General features: G+C 40.7%; 1 protein-coding gene across 3 annotated transcripts in view; it reads right to left on the bottom strand.

Annotated features, from left to right (window-relative positions):
* Positions 1 to 5862: 5862 nt before the first annotated feature.
* PDE4B (phosphodiesterase 4B) overlaps positions 5863 to 21285 on the bottom strand; it is a 534189-nt gene continuing 518766 nt past the window's right edge. For all 3 annotated transcript variants that reach the window (XM_030205673.1, XM_030205672.1, XM_030205674.1), the window contains 8 exons: positions 17902 to 18080; positions 15432 to 15530; positions 14855 to 15019; positions 13381 to 13480; positions 10752 to 10906; positions 10539 to 10661; positions 9310 to 9492; positions 5863 to 7926 (listed from right to left, as the gene is read on the bottom strand). In XM_030205673.1, the coding sequence (XP_030061533.1) occupies positions 7564 to 7926; positions 9310 to 9492; positions 10539 to 10661; positions 10752 to 10906; positions 13381 to 13480; positions 14855 to 15019; positions 15432 to 15530; positions 17902 to 18080 (1367 nt within the window). In that variant the 3' untranslated portion in view covers positions 5863 to 7563. The remainder of the gene's footprint in view (positions 7927 to 9309; positions 9493 to 10538; positions 10662 to 10751; positions 10907 to 13380; positions 13481 to 14854; positions 15020 to 15431; positions 15531 to 17901; positions 18081 to 21285) is intronic.

Here is a 21285-nt window from a genome sequence, read left to right as displayed (position 1 = left end):
CTGTGCACATACCTGAGTCACAGGAAGGTGTGCCTCCTTTCAGCCCTTCTCTTAACCCTATTGCCACAAGAGCCAAAATAATAACTCTGCAGGCTCGAGTTTGACAGGAGAAAGGTGTTGTGGGGCTGGTAAACTCTTTCCAGACCCTGTGTTTGACTGCTGAAGATAAATAGCATGCAATAAACACAGCAATAAATACTCCTAATGTGGAACCTTGCATGACCTAGCTAGGAACTCGAATTATAGCTACGTCATGCAAGGTTCCACGTTAGGAGTCACTTACCAAGAAAGGGATCTAGGTGTCGTCGTTGATGATACGTTGAAACCTTCTGCTCAGTGTGCTGCTGCAGCTAAGAAAGCAAATAGAAGGAATGGAAAACAAAAATGAGGACATTATAATGCCTTTGTATCGCTCCATGGTGCGACCGCACCTCGAATATTGTGTTCAATTCTGGTCACCACATCTCAAAAAAGATTTAGTGGAATTAGAAAAGGTGCAGAGAAGGGTGACGAAAATGATAAAGGGGATGAGACGACTTCCCTATGAGGAAAGGCTAAAGCAGCTAGGGCTCTTCAGCTTGGAGAAAAGGCAGCTGACAGGAGATATGATAGAAGTCTATAAAATAATGAATGGAGTTGAACGGGTAGATGTGAAGCGTCTGTTTACGCTTTCCAAAAATACTAGGACTAGGGGGCATGCAATGAAGCTACAATGTAGTAAATTTAAAATGAATTGGAGAAACTTTTTCTTCACTCAACATATACTTAAACTCTGGAATTCGTTGCCGGAGAATGTGGTAAAGGCGGTTAGCTTAGCGGAGTTAAAAAAAGGTTTGGATGGCTTCCTAAAGGAAAAGTCCATAGACCATTATTAAATGGACTTGGGGAAAATCCACTATTTCTGGGATAAGCAGTATAAAATGTTTTGTACTCTTTTGGGATCTTGCCAGGTATTTGTGACCTGGATTGGCCACTGTTGGAAACAGGATGCTGGGCTTGATGGACCTTTGGTCTTTCCCAGTATGGCAATACTTATGCACTTAAACATAGCAATTCTTCTACACAGTGCATAAGAAAATAATATGCCTAGGTGAGATAGGAGAATAGGGCCTGTTATCATTACTGTTGTTCCTTTCTCAAAGATTAAAGAGCCTGTCCTTCTCCTTATCGCTGAACCATGTGCTTAGACTCCAGGAGGCAGTTACGAATTCAGAACATTATTTCTATTACGTACCAGTGCTGCATGTTTGCATATGTTCCTGCCCATAATAATTTTTTTCTGATTAAAAAGTAGGTCAGTTATAAGTAGAAAAGGAGAAAAGAAATGAGCCTTGAGGAATTCAAGAAGAAAATCCCAGCATCAATGTTCACCTCACGGCTCCTGAAATTTTGATAACAGGTTCAATAGCAAGTGAAGTACAAACCTGCTTAACATGACTACTGAATTCCAGAAAAAGAGAAATCAGTAATTATTTAGAATTAAACATAATGAACTCTAATGCCCTAAACACATTGGACATGAATGACTGGGGGTCATTTACTAGACATTAATGTGCCTTAATTGCTGCGAGACCCATTGCCACAAATTATGGGGTCCTTTTACTAAGCGGTGGTAAGCACTAACACATGCTTCCCGTGTGCCAAAATGCACTACCGTGGGGCACGCTCAAACATCACGCGCTGGGTCATTTTTTAGCATTTTTTTAAGGGGCTGGAAAATGGACGTGCGCTAAAATTGAAACCAGCATCAGAAGCAACCCCTCACCAGCACAAAACCCACCAAGTATCAACACAATGCCCCATGCCAACCCAACCCCCTGCCCAGACCACCACCTCTTCCCTGGCCTTCTCATGCCCCTTTGCCATCTGGACATACTTGGTTTCCTGACATGGGGAGGGGGCAGGTGCAGTCCGGTTGGCATGAGACAGAATATGTTTGCTGCCTGGTGGCTAGAATTGGTGCTGTTGGCAGAGGAAGCAGTGATTTTAGAAAGCTGTTCCCCCATCTATGTGGGAGGAAAGCGAGTTCTTTTCCCACATCCAGCTTTCTAGAATTGCTACTCCCTCTGGATGTGCAGAGGATGGGACATGCAGCTCTGTCCCTTTTTTAAAAGAGGCTTTATATTTGGCAAGCATCTTGGAAAATATTATGGGAATTCCACATGTCCTATCTTGGACATGTGCATTCCTCTCCACAGGGAAATGCAGTTCCACATCAACCATCTCACCATTATTTACTTTTTTGTTTATATCTTCAAAATATCTAGTAAATCGGTATGGCAAGACTTGCCTTTGCTGAGCTCATGCTGATTCATTTCCATTAAATTGCATTATTTATATGGTCAGTAATTTTGTTTTTTGTATAGTTTTAATTATTTTGCCTGGTGCCAATATTAGGTTCACTGGTATACAGTATGCTGGATCACCTCTGGAGCTCTTTTTAAATATTGATATAACATTGGCCACCCTCTAGTCCCCAAATATCCATGGCCATTTGAATGATAGGTTGCAGATTACTAGTAACAGGTTAGCAATTTCATGTGTGAGCTCTTTCAGGACTCGGGGGTGGATGGGATGCTACCTGGTCCTGGTGATATGCTGCTTTCAAGTTTATCAATTTGATCTATTACATTTTCTAAATATACTGTGATGTGGTTTAGTTGCACTGAATTATCACCATCAAAGAAGATTTCTTTGTGGATATGACCCCCAGCCTGCACTCAGTAATGTCTAAGGCAAAGAAATTGCTTAGCTTTTCTGATAATACCTTATCCTCCCTGAGCACTCCTTTTACCCTTGTTCATGCAGAGGCCCAGCTGATTCTCTCATGGGCTCTTTGCTTCAGATGTGCTTGAAAAAGATTTTGGCCTAACAGCAAGCTTCTTTTCAAAGTCTTTCTTTGCATGCCTTATCATTTTTTTTTTTTTACATCTAATTTATCAGTACTTTTGCTCATTCCTGTTTTCTTCAGTAGGATTTGCTTTCCATTTTCTTGAAAGAGCCCTTTTGGTTTTCATTGCTTCTTTGTCAGACTAGTGAGTTCTTGTGCCAAGTGGTGAGTTGTCGGGTGTGAATGATACGTGCCCGGATTCCACTCGGCGGCCGAGCAACCCCGAGGTTCACCTGCGGTGACTGCCTTTTCCCGGAGGTTGAGCCCCCAGGTGCGGGCGGCCGGCAGGACTTGCGCTGAGGGACGAGTAGAAGGGTGCTGAAGGAACCAGCCGAAGGAGAGTGGCAGAAAAGGTCCAGGTACAGGCAGAGTCTGTTGGAAGGCAGCAGACAGAAGAGTTAATCAGGTTCAGGCAGGGTCGGTAGGCAGGCAGCAGACAGAAGAGTAAATCAGAGGACGAACCGGGTTCAGCAACGAGGGTCAAGTATAACAATATACTTTGATGTTATACTTTGATACTGAGAGGAGTACACATCAGGGCTGCCCTCTTTCGCCCCTTTTATTCATCTTGATGCTGGAGCCTCTTCTTTGTTCTTTACAACAGGAGGACAGGGTTCAGGGTCTCTCTGTTGGCTCATTTTTTTCATGGCCAGTCAGAGGCAATATTCAGCAGCATTGCCTGCTGCTGAATATCAGCGGTTGGGCGACTGAGCAATTAAGCTGTCAAGATGCTCTTCTGTCCGCTTTGAATACTGAGTGGTATATTTTTAGGGTGGTGATGCCACTGTAGTGAAGTCTAAGACTCCCTAATTTGTACAACAACCTGATACAAATCTCTTCTCCTTTGTGTGTGTGTATGTAATGGGTTATTCAAGCATCCAAGGTCCTCTTCTGAATAAATTTTGGCATACTGCTCCATAGAGCTGTTAATCTCTAGATATAAACTGTAAAAACTAGTCTTCAGACACAGATCACAGGGTCCTGATGGCAATTATCAGTACCCACAACTACAACAAAGACACCACAAAAAAGTGATACCATAACCCCTAGCAAGATACAGATAATCACATCCCAAACCATCTCCTTACCTGCCACTTCCCAGCCTTGCCTGAAAGAGCTCTGCACAGGGCCAGGAGGGGTGATTGGGCACAGTCACAGAGAGCCCTTTTGCTTCATCTCTTCTCCCTATATCTAACTGACTTGAAACGTTCAGGCAGATTTGAAATCTTTCTCATCTCTAGCTTCTAACTGGCAATATCCCCCTTTGAACTCCAACTGGTTCTTAGAGTCATGTGATAAGGAGCATAGTGCAATCCCATGAGGAAATGACAGTATTAGACAGCCATGTTGAGAAGGACTGCAGGTGTCCAGAAGCCAAAATGCAACAATCTATTGGTTGTACCTTCATGATAGGCACAAAGGGATAGGATGATAATGCAAAGAGCCAGATAGGAGAGTACAACAATGGTTAAAATGTTTTAACCCACCTTGGGGACATATTGACGTGACAGGGTGAAAAAGTAATACATAGTGGAGTGGAGGAGTGGCCTAGTGGTTAGGGTGGTGAACTTTGGTCCTGGGGAACTGAGGAACTGAGTTCAATTCCCACTTCAGGCACAGGCAGCTCCTTGTGACTCTGGGCAAGTCACTTAACCCTCCATTGCCCCATGTAAGCCGCATTGAGCCTGCCATGAGTGGGAAAGCACAGGGTACAAATGTAACAAAAACAAAACATAGTAAAATCCTTTTAAAAATAAGAGACACAGAGGTAAGTTTATTTGTTTGCTCTAGTATGAAATAATCATTCTGTATTCATCAGTGAAAAGAATCTAGTATTTTGAAAGGGAAATACACTGGCAAAATTAGAGAAGTTTTTGTATTGGAACAAAAGTTTGGTAATTCTATATGAGAGATGATAACGTGTGTTGGTAATTCTATCTGAGAAAGATGCTGCCATGCTAAAGATGGTACACCTGATATATATGCTTTGGAAGAATACTTGATACGTGACTATATTTATGTATTATTTATTTATTTATTTATTTATTTATTTATTTATTTATTTATTTTATTGCATTTGTATCCCACATTTTCCCACCTATTTGCAGGCTCAATGTGGCTTACATAGTTTAATTATGATATTGTCATTCCAGGAAATCAGATACAATTAGTAATATGTAGAGATTATTTATTTATTTTGTTGCATTTGTATCCCACATTAAGTAAGGGGAAGAAGAAGGAAGTGATTGGGTGAGTAAGTTTAGAAGGTGGACTTTCATAACTGGAAGGGTTGGTGAGGTGGATTGTTGGGGCTATGGGTTCTCTTTGTAGGCTTTGTTGAAGAGATATGTTTTCAGAGATTTGCGAAAGTTAATTAATTCCTCAATTGTTTTTAGGTCTGTGGGTAATGCATTCCATAGCTGCATGCTCATGTAGGAGAAGTGGCATGCATCAGCTTGTATTTTAGACCTTTACAGCTGGGGAAGTGCAGATTGAGAAATTTGCGGGACGATTTTGTGGCGTTTCTGGGAGGTAGATCCACAAGGTTTGCATATAGATTGGGGCGTCTGCGTGAATGATTTTGTGTACAATCGTGCAGATCTTGAACGCAATGCGTTCCTTAAGTGGGAGCCAGTGAAGTTTCTCTCTTAGGGGTTTTGCACTTTCATATTTAGATTTTCCAAATATGAGTCTGGCGGCAGTGTTCTGGGCTGTTTGGAGTTTTTTTGATAGTCTGTTCTTTGCAGCCAGCATACAGTGCATTGCAGTAGTCCAGGTGGCTTATTACCATTGACTGTACCAGGGTTCGGAAGACGTGTCTCGGGAAGAAAGGTTTTACTCTTTTGAGTTTCCACATGGAGTGGAACATCTTTTTCGTCATGTTCTTCACACTTTTAAACAATTCTTTCTCCCCAATACTTTCATTTTACACTGTTGACTGCTCAGATTTTCAAAAATAAGCATCATGCCAGTGACAATTTAATCATGCTTTCATTTATTCACTTCATATAAAAAATCTCTTAAGAATGCATCTGAACACAATATACATTACTATAACATACGTTGTGTGAAACTCTTGAAAACAATAAAATATTCACCTGGAACAATGCAGTGTTCAACAGACATACAAACCCATTGGTCATGCACAACTGTGCTAATTTGATCAACTGTTTAGTAACAAGCTGGACCAGAAGATTTTTAAATCTATTTTACAAACTGAGACTGATACTTTTAGGATGCCTAACAACTTTTGTCAGAAGCTTCACATTAGCACAAGAATTACAGTACATCAGTTCACATTTTGTTAGAGATTCACACTGGATTTTAGATATATTGGGACATGACACCAGTATTGGGTGACCTTCAAAGGTTTTTTTTTTTTCTAGATTCACTCGTTTGAAGTAGGTGAACAAACTATTTTAGCTTTAGCCAAAAGAGGCAGCTATTAATGACTCCCAACCGGAAGGTAACCAACCGCCTTTTGGTTAAAATCACCTGAATGCCCTGAATGGGTTCGATATGTCTCTCAGCTACTGCTCAGGCTTCTTTATCTTACACAATACAAAAGGTTACAAGAAAAAGGCAACTCTTACCCAGAGTTTTCTGCAAAATCAACATCACCAGTGACAGGCAATGTTAATTAATATATATATATATATATATATGTATTAATAACTTACAAAACATTGCATTATGTACATTAGATAATAAATACACTGTTATAAACAGTAATGGACGTGTTATCGCTCCGGGCAGTGCAAGAGAAAGGTGGTGCAGCTAAACCGTAGAATCTACATCAAGTACAAACGAGAGAGATCAGAGGTCTGAGCGTGCAACTTTCAGCAAGTTAAGGAATTGTTCAGGGTAAATCTAAATACACATTACATCACATACTGCCTCATAATGCTTAATGTCACATGTAGTGTATGTGCGAAGACAACCTAACTACCTCTCATAAACTTTGCTGTGCAGAACAAAACTGAGGGAAAATAGTGTTGTCTGTTACGAGCAAACAAAACATGAACTGGCATGAAATGTTTTAAGTTTGACGTAAGCATTGAAAGGAAATGCCAAGTGTTGCTTTTCCTCTTCTAATCAGCCGTGAAACCTGCAACGGAATAACTGCAGTACAGTAACAGATATTGCCTACAGAAGAAGGAAGACTATTTCTTTTTAAGAAAGAATCAAAAAGTATACATCAATTTTCAAATAACTGTTAGGTTTTATACTAAACTCTGTATAATTATTAGGCTCTGAAAAGACATGACGGTGTTTACAAAAAAGGCACACATGTCCGCAGACAGGTGAACAGGTGGACAGGTTTTGAATGTATAGCTATTAACCAGTTGTTCTAACTGGTCTGAGTTCCAAAACCTTCTTAGATGAAATCTCTCAGTTTTGTGTCATTTGTTTTCAAGCTATTCAGTAACAATTCAAGCTGGTTCCAGAAAGCAACATTTTAGCTGAAACAAGGCTTAAAAACAACAAAAGTCATCTGGTAATTTCCTGAGCAATCATTCGCTTCCTGATCTGTAACCCTGTCTTCAATCTCAAGTAGATGGAAAGACCCTTGAATCAAAGCTAGACAGGGATCTAAGATCTAGCTGGCAGGCTTGACCTAAGAGACAGCCCACATGTTCATTAATTGATGGAAATTCACCTGTACAGATGCTCTATGTGTCCACAGGCGATGCATCTTCTGTAACTATTTCTATCTGAGCATCTAGGGAATCCTCATTTCCTGGGTCTATCACACAGAGTGTCTTTGTACTGCTATAACAATGGATCTGTTCTCCTTCCTTATTGGGTCCATCAGAATCTTCTTCTTCAAGTGTCAATTCGAACTGGAATTTTTCTGTAAAACCTTGGCAGTCTTTGTCTTGTTCATCCAAGAGAGGAGATGGGCTTTGAGGTATCATACTCTGGTACCAGTTCCTATTATCTTCCAATGTATCTAGAATGTCTTGGGCATCAGGCTGCACTAGATCTGCCCATGTTTCCCAAAGAGGATGAACGATGTAATCAATAAATCCAACCTGGAAAACAGACCATAATATATACGATTGACTTTCCATGAATAATAAAGACACTTTGAAAATAACAAAAATATTTAAGTAACAACTAATGTCCAGATGCAGCCTCATCTAAGACATTTCTTTTAGGCTCTTAAACCAGCTGAATCACAAAATGGCAGATGCTGACCTGAACATAGTAGATCGATTTATTAATTTACTAATCCAGTCAACAATTTTATGCTCTGAGCAGTCTACAAATTGTAAATAACATGCCTTATACATGCCTCTATAAGCGCTTCTCAAGGGACTGTGACCAGCCAGTTAGGCTTTCAGGATACCCCCAGTGAATATGCATGAAAGAGATTTGGATATAATGGAGGTGGTGGGCATGCCAATTTATCTCATGCATATGCATTGTGAATATTCCGAAAATCCAGCTGACTAGTGGTCCCCCAGGACTGGTTTGGGAGCCACAGGTTGGCTTGTTAGTTCCAAAATATTCTTAGACTCTTCTCCCGATGTTTGTTTCAGCAGTTCATTCTTCCACAGACATTTGCTTCTATCCTCAAAAGGTGTGGGCAACTCTTAATTTATTGTCCCTTCAGAAATATGACGCCATACCATCTTGTGACATTTTATCACAAGGAAGGAGTATGAACAATTTGCTTTAACCAACAATGTCTATTGTTTCAAAATGCTTAATTATAAACCACATCACATTTAAGCAACAATGAAAAACATTTAAGCAACATTCAAAACATTTTAAATGACCAGGAGAGGCTCTTGGCCGTTTACGTTGCTTGTCTGAGGCTAACCAGGCATTTTCAAGTATTGATTAACCAGGATTTACATAGGGGCCTATATGTAAAAGCGCACCAAGATTTTGCATTTTAACATGCATAAACATTGAAAGTTAACCTGTGGTAACTTTTGTGAATATTCCCAGCACTTTGGGGAAGGCAATGGTCACTACCAAACAATAGCAGCATTACAAACTTTTGCAAGTGATTTTATTAATAGTTATTGTGCATTCCTCAACTATTCCACTCCCCTTATTTGGAATTGCCATGTTAGGCTTTTAGCATGGCGGTTAATGCAGTGGTCTAAAACCAGTTAAGGCATATTCTATACGCCTACATTTAGGAGTATTCTATAATGTGTGCCTAAATTTAGGTGTACTTTCCTAGGCGTATTTCGTTTCGGTGCTGATTTTTTAGGTGTCATATATAGAATTTAGTCCTTAATGCTACATGAAGAGCCCCTTAGTGGCGTACGTGAAAGTGGGAGCTTATAGAAGGCAACTCTGTAACAACATGTCTATATTTAGGTGCCTGGATGGTGCTTCTTCTGTAAAGTTGGCACCTATGTGCACATGTTCAGGAATGCACACAATTGATATCGTACCTGTGACTTCTCAACAGAGGCAGTATGCTTGTCACACATTGGGCTGATTTCCATGCCCCTTTCTCGTTCCTTGTCTCCCTGTTGAAAAAATTCCTCCATAATCCTGTCTGTCCACTGCCGGTACAACTCCAGGGACTTTGTCGGATTACTCAAGTCTGCACAGTGCACCATGTTGCGAAGAACCTGCAATTAAAAATTTGCAGTGTTACTTAAAGGAGGAAATGAACATAAGACTATTTTTATGGGGAGGAATTTATTGGCTAATGTGCCTACTTAATCAACGATGTCTTATCGTTAAAAGGGCAGAACCAATTAAAAAAACGCTGTTATCTTTGCCAGTGGTAGCCACAATTTCTAATGCTTAGTACCAATCTTGCAAGCAGCAGTAAGAATGTTTCCATAAAAGGCCACTGTGCATTATAATGATGATAACACGTCTTATAGTGTAGGATACATAATTACAAGCAAACCAAAAAGATTTATACATGAAATCACATTGTACAACATAGGAAGAAAATGTATGGTCTGATGCATGAAACCGTTATCAGTCGGCTCATATTTCAGTATCTCCATTGTATGGAAAAAGACACAAGTATACACAATACTGAATTCACAAGAACACATTCATTAGTTTTATTTTGTTTCTCTTCTCTGAAGTTTTAATTATTGGAAAATAAGCTCCTATTTTTTATACCCAGAATTGATATAAAGAGTCAGCAGAAGCTTTCTTGTACTCCCTAAGTAATATGCTTCTGCAAAGGGTGAAAACATTAAGGCCCGATATTCAGCTGGCTGGGTTTATTTTGGCTGCTAAAAAGTTAACCAGCTATGCCAAAATTCAGTGCTAACCAGTTAGTGGTCAAAAATAGGCCTGCTATTTAAGTGGCCTGTTTTGACTGCTCAACATAGCCACTTAGGCTCTGAATAACCGGGACATTCATCTGGAGATAACTGGTCATCTCCCGCTGAATATCCAAAGAGGTGCTTAAACCCTATTTAACTGGCCCTAAGTGTCAAGTTGGGTGTGCAAGTTTATAGAATGAGAGGGACTTTGGACAAAACCTGCAACCCTAGAGCATAATTTTGTGTGTGTGTACCCCCAAGTAATTTTGTAAAAGCCTACGTATGCAAGTGGAACATGATACAAATCTGTGTACCTGTCCATAAACAAGCAGTCCAACAGCAAACACCCTCACAATGTGAAACATAACTGCAATCAAAATTTGTACCTGTATTCGATCTGTATAGTTATCCAGAAGGAGAACTCCAGAACTTGTGACTTTCTTAGTTTCCACCATAGTCTTCAGGTCTGCCAGCAGGCTCATATGTTTCGACATGTCGGTTGCCAACACCTTGGTAGAACAAATGGATATATTTAGCATGAGAGTAGTAACTAATTGTGGAAGTGGCAGCAGAACAAGCAGTCATCCCAGGAGTCTCACCATGTCTATCACCATTTTCCTGAGAGTCTGACGCTGCTTCTTGCTGAGGTTCTGAAAGATGTCACAATGCTCTTCCTGCAGTAGCTTGAACCCCACGGCGAGGTGGTGGTTTTCCAGCACAGATTCATCATTGTACATCAGAGCCAGTTCAGAATCTGACAAACACGAAGGGAGACGATGAGGTGGTGCAATGACTCACACCAGTAAACCAGCTAAAACGCTGGAACATTTTGCATGCATTTTATCTGGTTCTGTTTAGGTGCTACTAAATAAATACAATTCAGACATTGTGCATTTGCTGGACAGTGCTCTGCTCTGTGAGTTAATATCGAATTTTGATTTCATGTAATAACGTTCAGTACTACAAGATCTTAGTCAGTAAGGAAGTTATCAGTCATAACATTTCTTTTTGTACATAATAAAAAAAAAGATTGAAGGTAATAATTCTCTTTAACACAGCAGAACATGGTTGTATATTAGGAGGCTGATATTCAAAAAAAGCCGAGTGTCTAAATTTATGATTCTAAGGGCCTCTTCTATCCAGCCTTGCTAGTGGTTCCCATGCAGAAATGCCGATGAAGCTTATTCAAAGTGAGTGGGCTTTGTTGGTATTACTGCACCAGGGACCGTTAGTGTGGTTTGATAAAAGAGGTCCTAAGTTAGGTGCCAATCTGTCCCTTATTTTCAGCCAGACTTAGAAGCCTAGCTGGTCAATATTTAAAAGCACTTTTCTGTTATCCAGTTAAGTGCCTCTGATCACGATAATCAGGGGTGTAGTTATCTATGTGGACTACTGTTGTTATTTTAATACTAACTCATGCTGTTTTCAGCACAGGTCCCATTTTATGCAATGAAACCTAGTTACTAATAACTGAGGTAACAGTAAAATAACACATTTTAACTCTCCTTTAATTAAAGAAATGTCTCTAGAAGTCAAAATCACTGCTGAATGTAATAAAAGTGAGCTACATATAGGGCAATCAAGCCACTGTGACATCACTGATGGGGCTGACTCTTAGGCATTATGACATCACAATATCAGCTCTGCTACCAGAGACTGAAACTGTTCACACTAAGGGGGAAGTTATCAACGTGGGTTGCAGTTAAGGCATGATATTTTACAGCTAACTCGTGCTATTTTAGTATAGGTCCCATTTTATGCAATGAGACTTTGTTACTAATAACAGGTAACAGTAAAATATCCCATCTTAATGGCAGCCCACGCTGATAACTTCCTCCTCAGTGGAATTATCCAAATAGTGCCACTGAATAATCTTACAGACTATCTTGGCACTATGTGGACAGTGATGAAGCGGAGCATGGGTGAAACTTATCTGGACAGTGGAGATATTCAGTCTGTTATTTGCATAACTTATCTGGATAACTAGGAGAGCCTTTTTGCTGTCCTGTGTTATCCAGAGAAGTTATCCAGATAGCAGACTGAATACCGTCATTACCTGGGTAAGTTCCAGCGCTGACCACATTATCGGTATATTCAGCTCTGGTCACTATCTGGATAGTGGCACTAAATATATGGAAATGTTTTGACCGCAGTGGCCAATTTTTAAAACAATACTGACAGCAGAGGCTGTAAGTTTTCTGCTTAAAATCCACCTAAATTTAAGAGTCTAAATATTATGCTCCTATATTTAGGCCTGTCATTCATTTACGTAGTGCTGAAATCAGTGCTAAGCTCTTAACTGTTTGCCCTATCTAGGGTTACCATATGTCCGGGCAACCAGGCGGGTTTTGCAAATCTGCCCGTTTGTCTGGATTTCTGGACAAACGGGCAGGCTGGTGGGCTGTCCAGGATGGGCCGCCCGCCAGCCTGCCCTTTTGTCCAGAAATCCGGACAAACGGGCAGATTGCTAGCCTCCCCTCCCCTTACTTACTACTGCCCTGGTGGTCTAGTGACCTCTTCCGCCTTTGGGGCAGGAAAGAGCCCCCTCTTTCCTGCCCGGAGCGCTGCCCTGCATGCATCCTTCCTGTTGCTATTCTCGGTGCCGATTCAAAATGGCCACCGAAAGTTGAAGTGACCTCGCGAGACTTCAACTCTCGGCGGCCATTTTGAATCGGCGCCAAGATCACCAACAGGAAGGATGCATGCAGGGCAGCACTCCGGGCAGGAAAGAGGGGGCTCTTTCCTGCCCTGAAGAAGTCACTAGACCACCAGGGTAGTAGTAAGGTAAGGGGAGGGGGGGTGATGGGGGAGGGGAAATGTGACAGGGGGCAGAGTGAGAGCTTGAAAGGGGCAGGGTGGGATGTGAAAGGGATGGGGCGGGTGTGTGGTGGGGGCAGGGCATGTGTCCTCCTTTTTGGGGGACAAAATATGGTAACCCTAGCCCTATCTAAACTCTACCCCTGTTGCCACCCACTTTTTAGCCATCTAAATTTAAGAGTTTAGTAAAACTTTGCGCAAAAATGTAGGGACTCTCAACCCTAGTATCTTTTCAAAGAGACCAATTTAGGTGTCTAACTCTCAAAATTAGGACACAAGTGCCTGAAATGGCTAAAGACCACATAGACACAATGAGAAAATCCCGCATAACTCTGTTTCCCCATGATGTATTTCCACTCTGAATAAAGAGAAACTATTATAAAACAAACATCACTAGAAGTTATGACTTACTAGTATTGATAAGAAACTGATTGGAGACTCCAGGATGATCCACATCATGAATCGCTGCTGCAAATATTGCTGCTAAGATCTCCAGGTCTGTGAAAACCGCCTTTAAGGAAAACGGAAGACATTCAGCCTCTACAGAAAGATCATCTTTCACACATCATACTCTTCATTGCAGTCCTGTGTGCTTGAGAGGGTTGAATACCCACAGATGCTCTTCCAGAACTCACCTGCAGCCCTCACTGGTCTCTCCACTAAGACTGTCAGCTCACGTACACGAACTAGATCATAGAGCTTATTTTAGAAGTGTGACTTGGGTTTTAGACATGTATAAACTGGCATTTAGAGGTCTATAGGACTAGATTCTAAATATCATGCCTAAAAAATTGGCACTGAAATGAAAATATGTCTAGGTGTATTCTATAAAGTATGCCTAAATTTAGGCGTATTTTATAGAATAAGCCTTAATTTTCCCACAGTTTATAGAATACGCTGAATGCCCGTCTGTGTGACTAAATTTAGCAGTAGGTAGTTACGCTATGTAAAAATTGGTGTAAATGCCAACGCCTCAATTATGCATGGACCAGGTGTATTCTATAACAGTGGGCATAGATTTTAGAAATGCCCATGACCTGCCCATTCCACGCCCATGGCCATGCCCCTTTTCAACTATGTGACTTAGAATTTAGGCGCATCACGTTATAGAATACAGTTCTGTGTGTAAATTCTAATTAATGCCAATTAGTGTCAATAATTGCTTGTTAAGTGGCAATTACTGGTGCTGATTGGCTTGTTAACTAATTAACAAGAATATGACTGGATTTGCCAGTGCAACTTAATTTGCGCTATATAGAATCCAGGGGATAATACATAAACATCTAAATTCCATTTTACAAAGCCCAATATCCATGTCTAAAATTGAAAAACATGTATCTGGCAAGGGGGCATTTTTTTGGACACAACTAAGGTGGGCCTAAAACAATAGAAATCTTACTACAATGAGTTTTTTCAGGGATATCCTGACAACCTGGCCTGTTTGAGGCCCGAACTCTTGCATCCCTGTTCTATGACAACGGGGTGCTCCTTTTCTTGCTTTGCTATTCATTCTGTTTTCTTAATCTGATTTTAATGGTTTCTGATTTCGATCATCCAGATTTCTGACACAAACAACGCTCTTCATATAAATGCCCTCATGACATTTCAGTGTGCAGCTGTCTAGCAGCCATATTCACCTTAAAGGAAATAGATAGGATTGTTTACAGGTTGAATAGCTTTTATTGGCTCATCATGTTTTTACCTTATCAAAAACAACATGAAAACCCCTTCCTCAGACCCCAAAGCAAGTCAGTGTGGGTTTTGACAGCTCAAGCACTATCATCATCTCTAGATCAATCTTAAATTAGTCTGATGGAGGCCCTCACAACCTTGGGTCACAACATAGGTTATCTGAAATAGAAAGTAAAGATTTGACAAAACTCACATCTAATGCTGGAGTAGACAGTAGAACATGGGTTGATTGGGCAACATCAGCAGCATGAAGACTGTTGTGGTAGGCAACATCTGGATGATAGTGGTCTTCTAAAGTCATCATGTAGGTTATGAGTGTGTCAGCTGAGATTTTGAATGTTTTTAATAAATCTCTCTCCTGTTTAACAAATCGTAGAAGGATATGATCAGATTGATGTGAGTGAATACATTTAGTTAAGCAGTGCAATCAAATGTATGTACTAGGGATGTGCAGGAGGCAAAATTTTTTAATCTTTTTTTGTTCATTTGGGAATTTTGCATGATTTTTGCACTCTTTTGGTCCATTTCCAATGTTCTTGTTATTTACAACTTTTTAATGGGCATTAATTTGCACGTTAACATGTTAACTCAATTTAGCAAGCACTACATTTGTTTAAGGAGCACTATCAAACTGTGTACTGACAAATGAACATCCCAAGCATGCACTTGTATTGAAGAAGCTGTTAAAAAGTATCAAAGAACTACATGAAATGGAATAAGTATTTGAGTTCAGAAATTCAAAATGAACCATATCAAGGTTCATTACTAACCTGAAATATGGCATACATGATACATGTGAGAGGCCTGTTGCATGAATAAGCAGCTACTTTAAAAATATTTAGACCCCATTTATTGAGATCATCCAGTTCCTGCAAGCAAAACAAAACCACACACAAATTAATGATACAATTACATGAACATCATTTAATTTCACTTCATGTATTATGCTTAATACTCTTTTATTCTCTGGAAAGAACCAAAGACAATATAATAGAGGTTATTATAACTAAACCTTACCATTTGGAGGGTAATTTTGTAACGGGCATCTCATTTAAGGTAGAAAGCTGCATGGGAATGGGGATAGTGGGAATCCCACGGGGGCTCTGTGGGATTCCCGCAGATATGGAAAAAGTTGCCATGGGATTCCCGCAGGAATGGAAGAAATTGCTGTGGGATTTCCGTGGGAGTGTAGTCAAAATCTCTGGTGACTCCTGAATGAAGCTTGGAATGTACTGAGAGAAGCAAATGGAGTGTCAGAATGAGGCTTGGAAGATATGGAGAGATGTAGTTGAAGCATCAGAATGAGGTGTGGAATGCCCAGAGAGGAAGCTGGAACACGAGACTGGTTGAATACTGAATATCATCCAAACAGCCAAGGGGAGGCTGTTAGGGTTGGGAAGAAACAGAGGACTGCAAACAAGTTAATAATTGACTCCTGCAGGTATGGGTGGGGGTGGAAATGGATCTTAGCAGGTACGGGTGGGTATGGGTTAGATTATATTGGGGATGAGTGGGGATGGGTGAAATTTCTGTCCCTGTACAGCTCTCTAAGGTGGCAAAACTCCTATTTCAAACCTTTTCCTAAAGAAACGTAGGCATTTTCTTTATAAAATACTAGTAAAAGAGGCCCGTTTCTGGAGCAAATGAAACGAGCGCTAGCAAGGTTTTCCTCCCCAACACCCCTCTCTTCTCCCTCTCTCCCTACCTACCTACCGACCCCTTCGTCGTTCTGACGCCATTGCTCCGCACCTCCTGAACCGTACGCCATCGCTCCGCCCTCAGTGTGTGACACTATTGCTCTGCCCTCAACGTCATCACGTTTGACGCGAGGGCGGGGCCCCGAGACTTGGCGATTTCGGTGGCTTCACCACCACGAACACTTCGAACCCGTTTTGAAGGAAGTAACGTCAGTGGCTTGGCTTCACTGACGTCAGTGTCTTTAGAACGTTGAGGGTGAGTTTTATTATATAGGATTAGCTTAAGTGCTGAAAATAGACCTTCATTTAAGACAATCTCTTACAGCAGTCCTATAGATGGTGTAAATGACCACACCATTGTTTATTTTAAAAATTTCTATTCCACTTGATCTACAATCAAGAACAAGCAAAAATCAGAGCATTCTGTAACCCACATGGGCACTTGCTCACACAGCCCACATTCTGCCCATGTGCACAACCCACAGTGAAAGTTTGCACCACACTGACTTTTATACAGGTTGTCATTTTATAAGAGAGAATTTATGAGCGTACGTTACTACATATGTGTGTAAATGACTAAAATACTGACATTCATGTGCATTGTTTGTGTCTAAAACTAGGCGCCACCTTATGAAATTACCCCCAAAATGCACCCCCCATTTTTCCAAAGAGTTATCAAGCTAATCCCAAGTTAACATTAAGACTAGTGTTTATTAAGAGGGTAATTGACACTGCAATTTAAACATTTTAAGAGTCAAGCACAATGTATGCCATACGCTATAGTATTAATAGATGCTGAAAAATTCATGCTTAGGCTCAAATTGACAAATAAGGCCACAGAACTAGATAGTTTTGTTTCCTTGCCAGCCAAGGATCAGAGAGGAAGACTGTTCCAGATCTGAAACCTTCTGTCAGTAGGGGATTGTCAGATACTTCCCTCCTCCTCCTCATTTAATAACACTAACGTAAGAATATGCAAAAATCAGTGGCGTAGCGGGGGCGGCTGCCACCCGGGGCGGATCGCCGCTGCACCCCCCTCCCCGGGTGCAGACCAACACGACACCCCCCCACTGGCGTGGACCCCCTCCCCCCACCGGCATAGCGCCACCCCGATATGGTCCCCACCTGTCTACGAGCTCCATCCATCTGCAGCACTGTTGTAAAAATCGCTTCATCGGCCCTTCCCTCACTCACTGTGTCCCGCCCTCTGACGTAACTTCCTATTTCCTCAAGGGCGGGACACAGTGAATGAGGGAAGGGCCGACGAAGTGATTTTTACAGCAGCGCTGCAGATGGATGGAGCTCGTAGACAGGTGGGGACCGTGTCGGGGGGGAGGTGCTGCGCCGGGGGGGGGGGGGTGGACGGATGCACCCCCCACCCGTTGACACCCGGGGCGGACCACCCCCACCGCCCCGCCCTTGCTACGCCACTGGCAAAAATAAAACCACTTTTTGGAGTCACTACTCCATGTCTGTATCACATGAACATGTACAATACAATATGGACGTGTGATGTGTATTCAATATTGGATCATACATTTACCTTGGAAAGAAGATCCTCCTTCTCCGTTTTTACTCCAAATCGTGAGATACATGTGTTGTTTAAGCTTGAGCTGTGCATTAATTTTTTCACTCCGCTGATCTGCGTCATGAGCTGCTGTTTTTTCTTTTTTTCTCTTTCCTTCTGTGTTGGAGACGGGATCTCCACATCATTCTGCTTGTCTGCGAAGGAAAGAGGTCAAACATATTGAGTACCCAGGTTACACAGTATTAACCTTCTATGACAGGGATGCAGGAGTTCAGGCCTCAAATGCCCTAAGCAGGCCAGAATTTCACAATATTCTAGACGAGATAGACTTGCATGCAATGGAGGTAGAATTGTTTATTAGGAATTTGCTATACACTTTTTTCTGTCAAGCAGGTCAAAGCGGATCACATAATAATACAATTATATAGAAAATGAAAAGAATTCCATTTAAGACAAGAAAGAAACACGATCATGTACACATGAATAACAGGCATTTGGGAAGTAACTGCCATAGAAAAGACTGAAGGAATGAAAGGAGCTGACAGATGCATACTAACACTGGAAATAGCCTATCCAACTGAGAAAAACTGTGATATTATACATGATTCTCCTGTGACAATCAACAAAGACAGCCTATTACCAACAACGTTTTGGGCACGGCAGCAGGAGCAGTTCCTGAAATTAGGCAATATCCTGATTCTAGGACAGCCTTTCTGTAGCCAATGCTGGAGTACCCTCCTTGCTAACCTGATTTTCAGGATACCCACTTTCAAATGGATTTGTACACGTTCATTGACGTAATCCTGAAAACCTGACTGGGGTAGGTGTGTCTCCAGGAGGCAGTAGGGATACAGTACCTTAGGAAACAGGGGCCTAAGATATTTCATCCTTAGGTAACAATTTCATGATTTTTATTGGCAGGGAGACAAGTTGAAGAGGGACTGCCACGGCAGCCAGTCACTATGCAGAAGTAACGCCAGTTATGGTAATCACTTGAACTCCAGTACATAATGGCCTTCTGCTGTGCGTGCTGTATGTTGACGACCTTTTCCTTCACTTAATTAAAGCTTTTCAGAATATAAAGCATTTGGACTGAACTATGCATGTGTGTGCAGCTGTGCAGTAAAGGGCAAAGTTCTAATTCATAGACAGCCAGAGTGACATTAATGGAGGCTTTCCTGTGCAGTCACTATCAAAGGAACAATTGCGGGGCTTCCCTCTTTACAACCTTTCTGAGAAAATGCACTCCCAGTACACTAAAAGGAACACCAGAAAGACAACATCTTGGTAATCAACTCATCAGTATATACAAGCTCTAATGATTCGATAGATACCAACTTCACTAATATAACTACAGATATGTGACAATATTCACAGCTAAATAACAAGATTCAAACAGCGAATATCGCTTATGTGTCTTTATAAAACAGGTGCCTTCCTGCCCTATTATACTACATGGTCTGTTATAAAATTACCCTCCACATGACTATTAGGACCATGTAGTCTGTCCAGTTTTATTCCTTGAACAGATTCCAGATGGTCTTTGGCTTTCCCTTCACCTCATGCTGCCGGGAATCCTATTTGCTTATCCCAGGCCTTCTTAAATTCTGCTCTTATTTTTGCCTCCAGGCAATGCAATGAGCACATATAGCCAAAGGAGAAACAGTCACAAGCCAAAAAAACCCAAAACTGTATTTAACAGTTGATGACCCAATATGGCTATGTTTCAGAGAATTTGCATCAGGGGTCCAATACTCAAGCAAACATAAAATATTATAAACATATAAATAATCTTAGAAAACATAAAATACTTAATGAATTTAAAATGAAACATAAATAGAACATAACACTAAAATAATTTCAATAAAATGCATCATGATCTATACAAATGTAAATACGAAAGGGAGGAGGGTGACACTAAATAGACTTTTCATAAATATATAACATTAGTTAAAAAGATATTTTTGTAATTGTATATATTTATGAAAAGTCTAGTATCCCCCTTTTAAAATATTTTTATTGATCATGGTGCATTTTGATTAGAAGTATGTTATTGTTTATTTCTATTTAATTTTACATTCATTCAATGTTTTATCAAAGATTATTTTAACATTTATGTTTGTAATATTTTATGTTTGTCAAACTGATGGAACCCTCATGTAAGGAATTCGCTGAAACACAGCAGTGTTGGGTCATTGATGGTTCAATAAAGGTTTGTAGCTTGTGACTGCTTCTCCTTTGGTTGACTCCACTCTTTGCATTGACTGATCTGCAGGGTTTGTTCTTTTCTACATCTCTCCTCTATTGTTTTTGCCTTCACCACTTCCACTGGGAGGCTATCTCCCTCTATGAAGAAATATTTTCTGTTGTTACTCCTAAGTCTATCTCCATGGAGTTTCATGATGTCACCTCTTGTTCTAGAGTATTCTCTGATCACACAATGAGAGAAAAGCTTTTGAGACACAGCATTAAAGCCTGTTATTATTTCCAAGAAATAGAATTGTTGGACTCAAACTACGTTAAAAAAAAAAACAGCTATGTAAATGATGTTTCCCCAAAGCTATTCAAAGTACAACAAAGAGACATCTTAACACCACAGAATCTATTACTCTGGTTTAATAACATGGAAGCTTAGGAAAGGCAGCTACTTTCTATCTATCACTATCATTATTGCAGGAGGACTGCACGTTATATAAAGATTCCAGGGTCAACTAACATTTTTGAAAAAAACAGCCTGATCAAAAGGAATTAAGAAGGCTACATCTATTAAACATCTCATTTAAGAGTTGATTCATCAAAGTTCAGTAACCCATGCTACTATTACCATGGGTTACTGCATGATTTTTAGTGAATTGGCCTCAACAATGGGACTGTGACATTTAACACACGTTATAAACTGAAGTAACAGTAGTACATTACTGCACTTTAGTGAATCAGCTTATAACGTCTGTCTAGAAGCTTGTGCTCATACTTCAGTATTTTGGAGGAGTTCTGTAAATTTCATGAAGGTGTTCCCAATACCTTAAGAAAATCAAGATATTTTTAAAAGGGGCATGAGACGAAGGAAGCATATGACCAGAAACCACTGACAAGAAATGGACAACACAAAGTGGATAGAAATCATCAGGGTCAATATTCAAAATGATTTAACTGGCCAGAAATGGCCGCTGACTGGTTAAATCGCTTGTTGGCTAATTTTCAGCAGCACTTAACCAGTTATCCCCGCTGAAAATTAGCAGTTAGTGCCTATGTGAAAAACAGCTATTTTGGGGGCATTCCAGGGGTGAAGTCAGCACTTGGCTGGTGAAGTGCCGATACTCAGGATTTAGCTGGCCAGGTTAACCACATAAATGGGATCACATAAAAGTCAGTCCAGTCTTTATGCAATAACCTGAATAT

This window comes from Microcaecilia unicolor, chromosome 6 (assembly GCF_901765095.1).
Source record: "Microcaecilia unicolor chromosome 6, aMicUni1.1, whole genome shotgun sequence".
Classification (NCBI taxonomy): Eukaryota; Metazoa; Chordata; class Amphibia; order Gymnophiona; family Siphonopidae; genus Microcaecilia; species Microcaecilia unicolor.
Note: the sequence above shows the minus strand (reverse complement) of the source record. Positions and strands in the feature narration are given on the sequence as shown.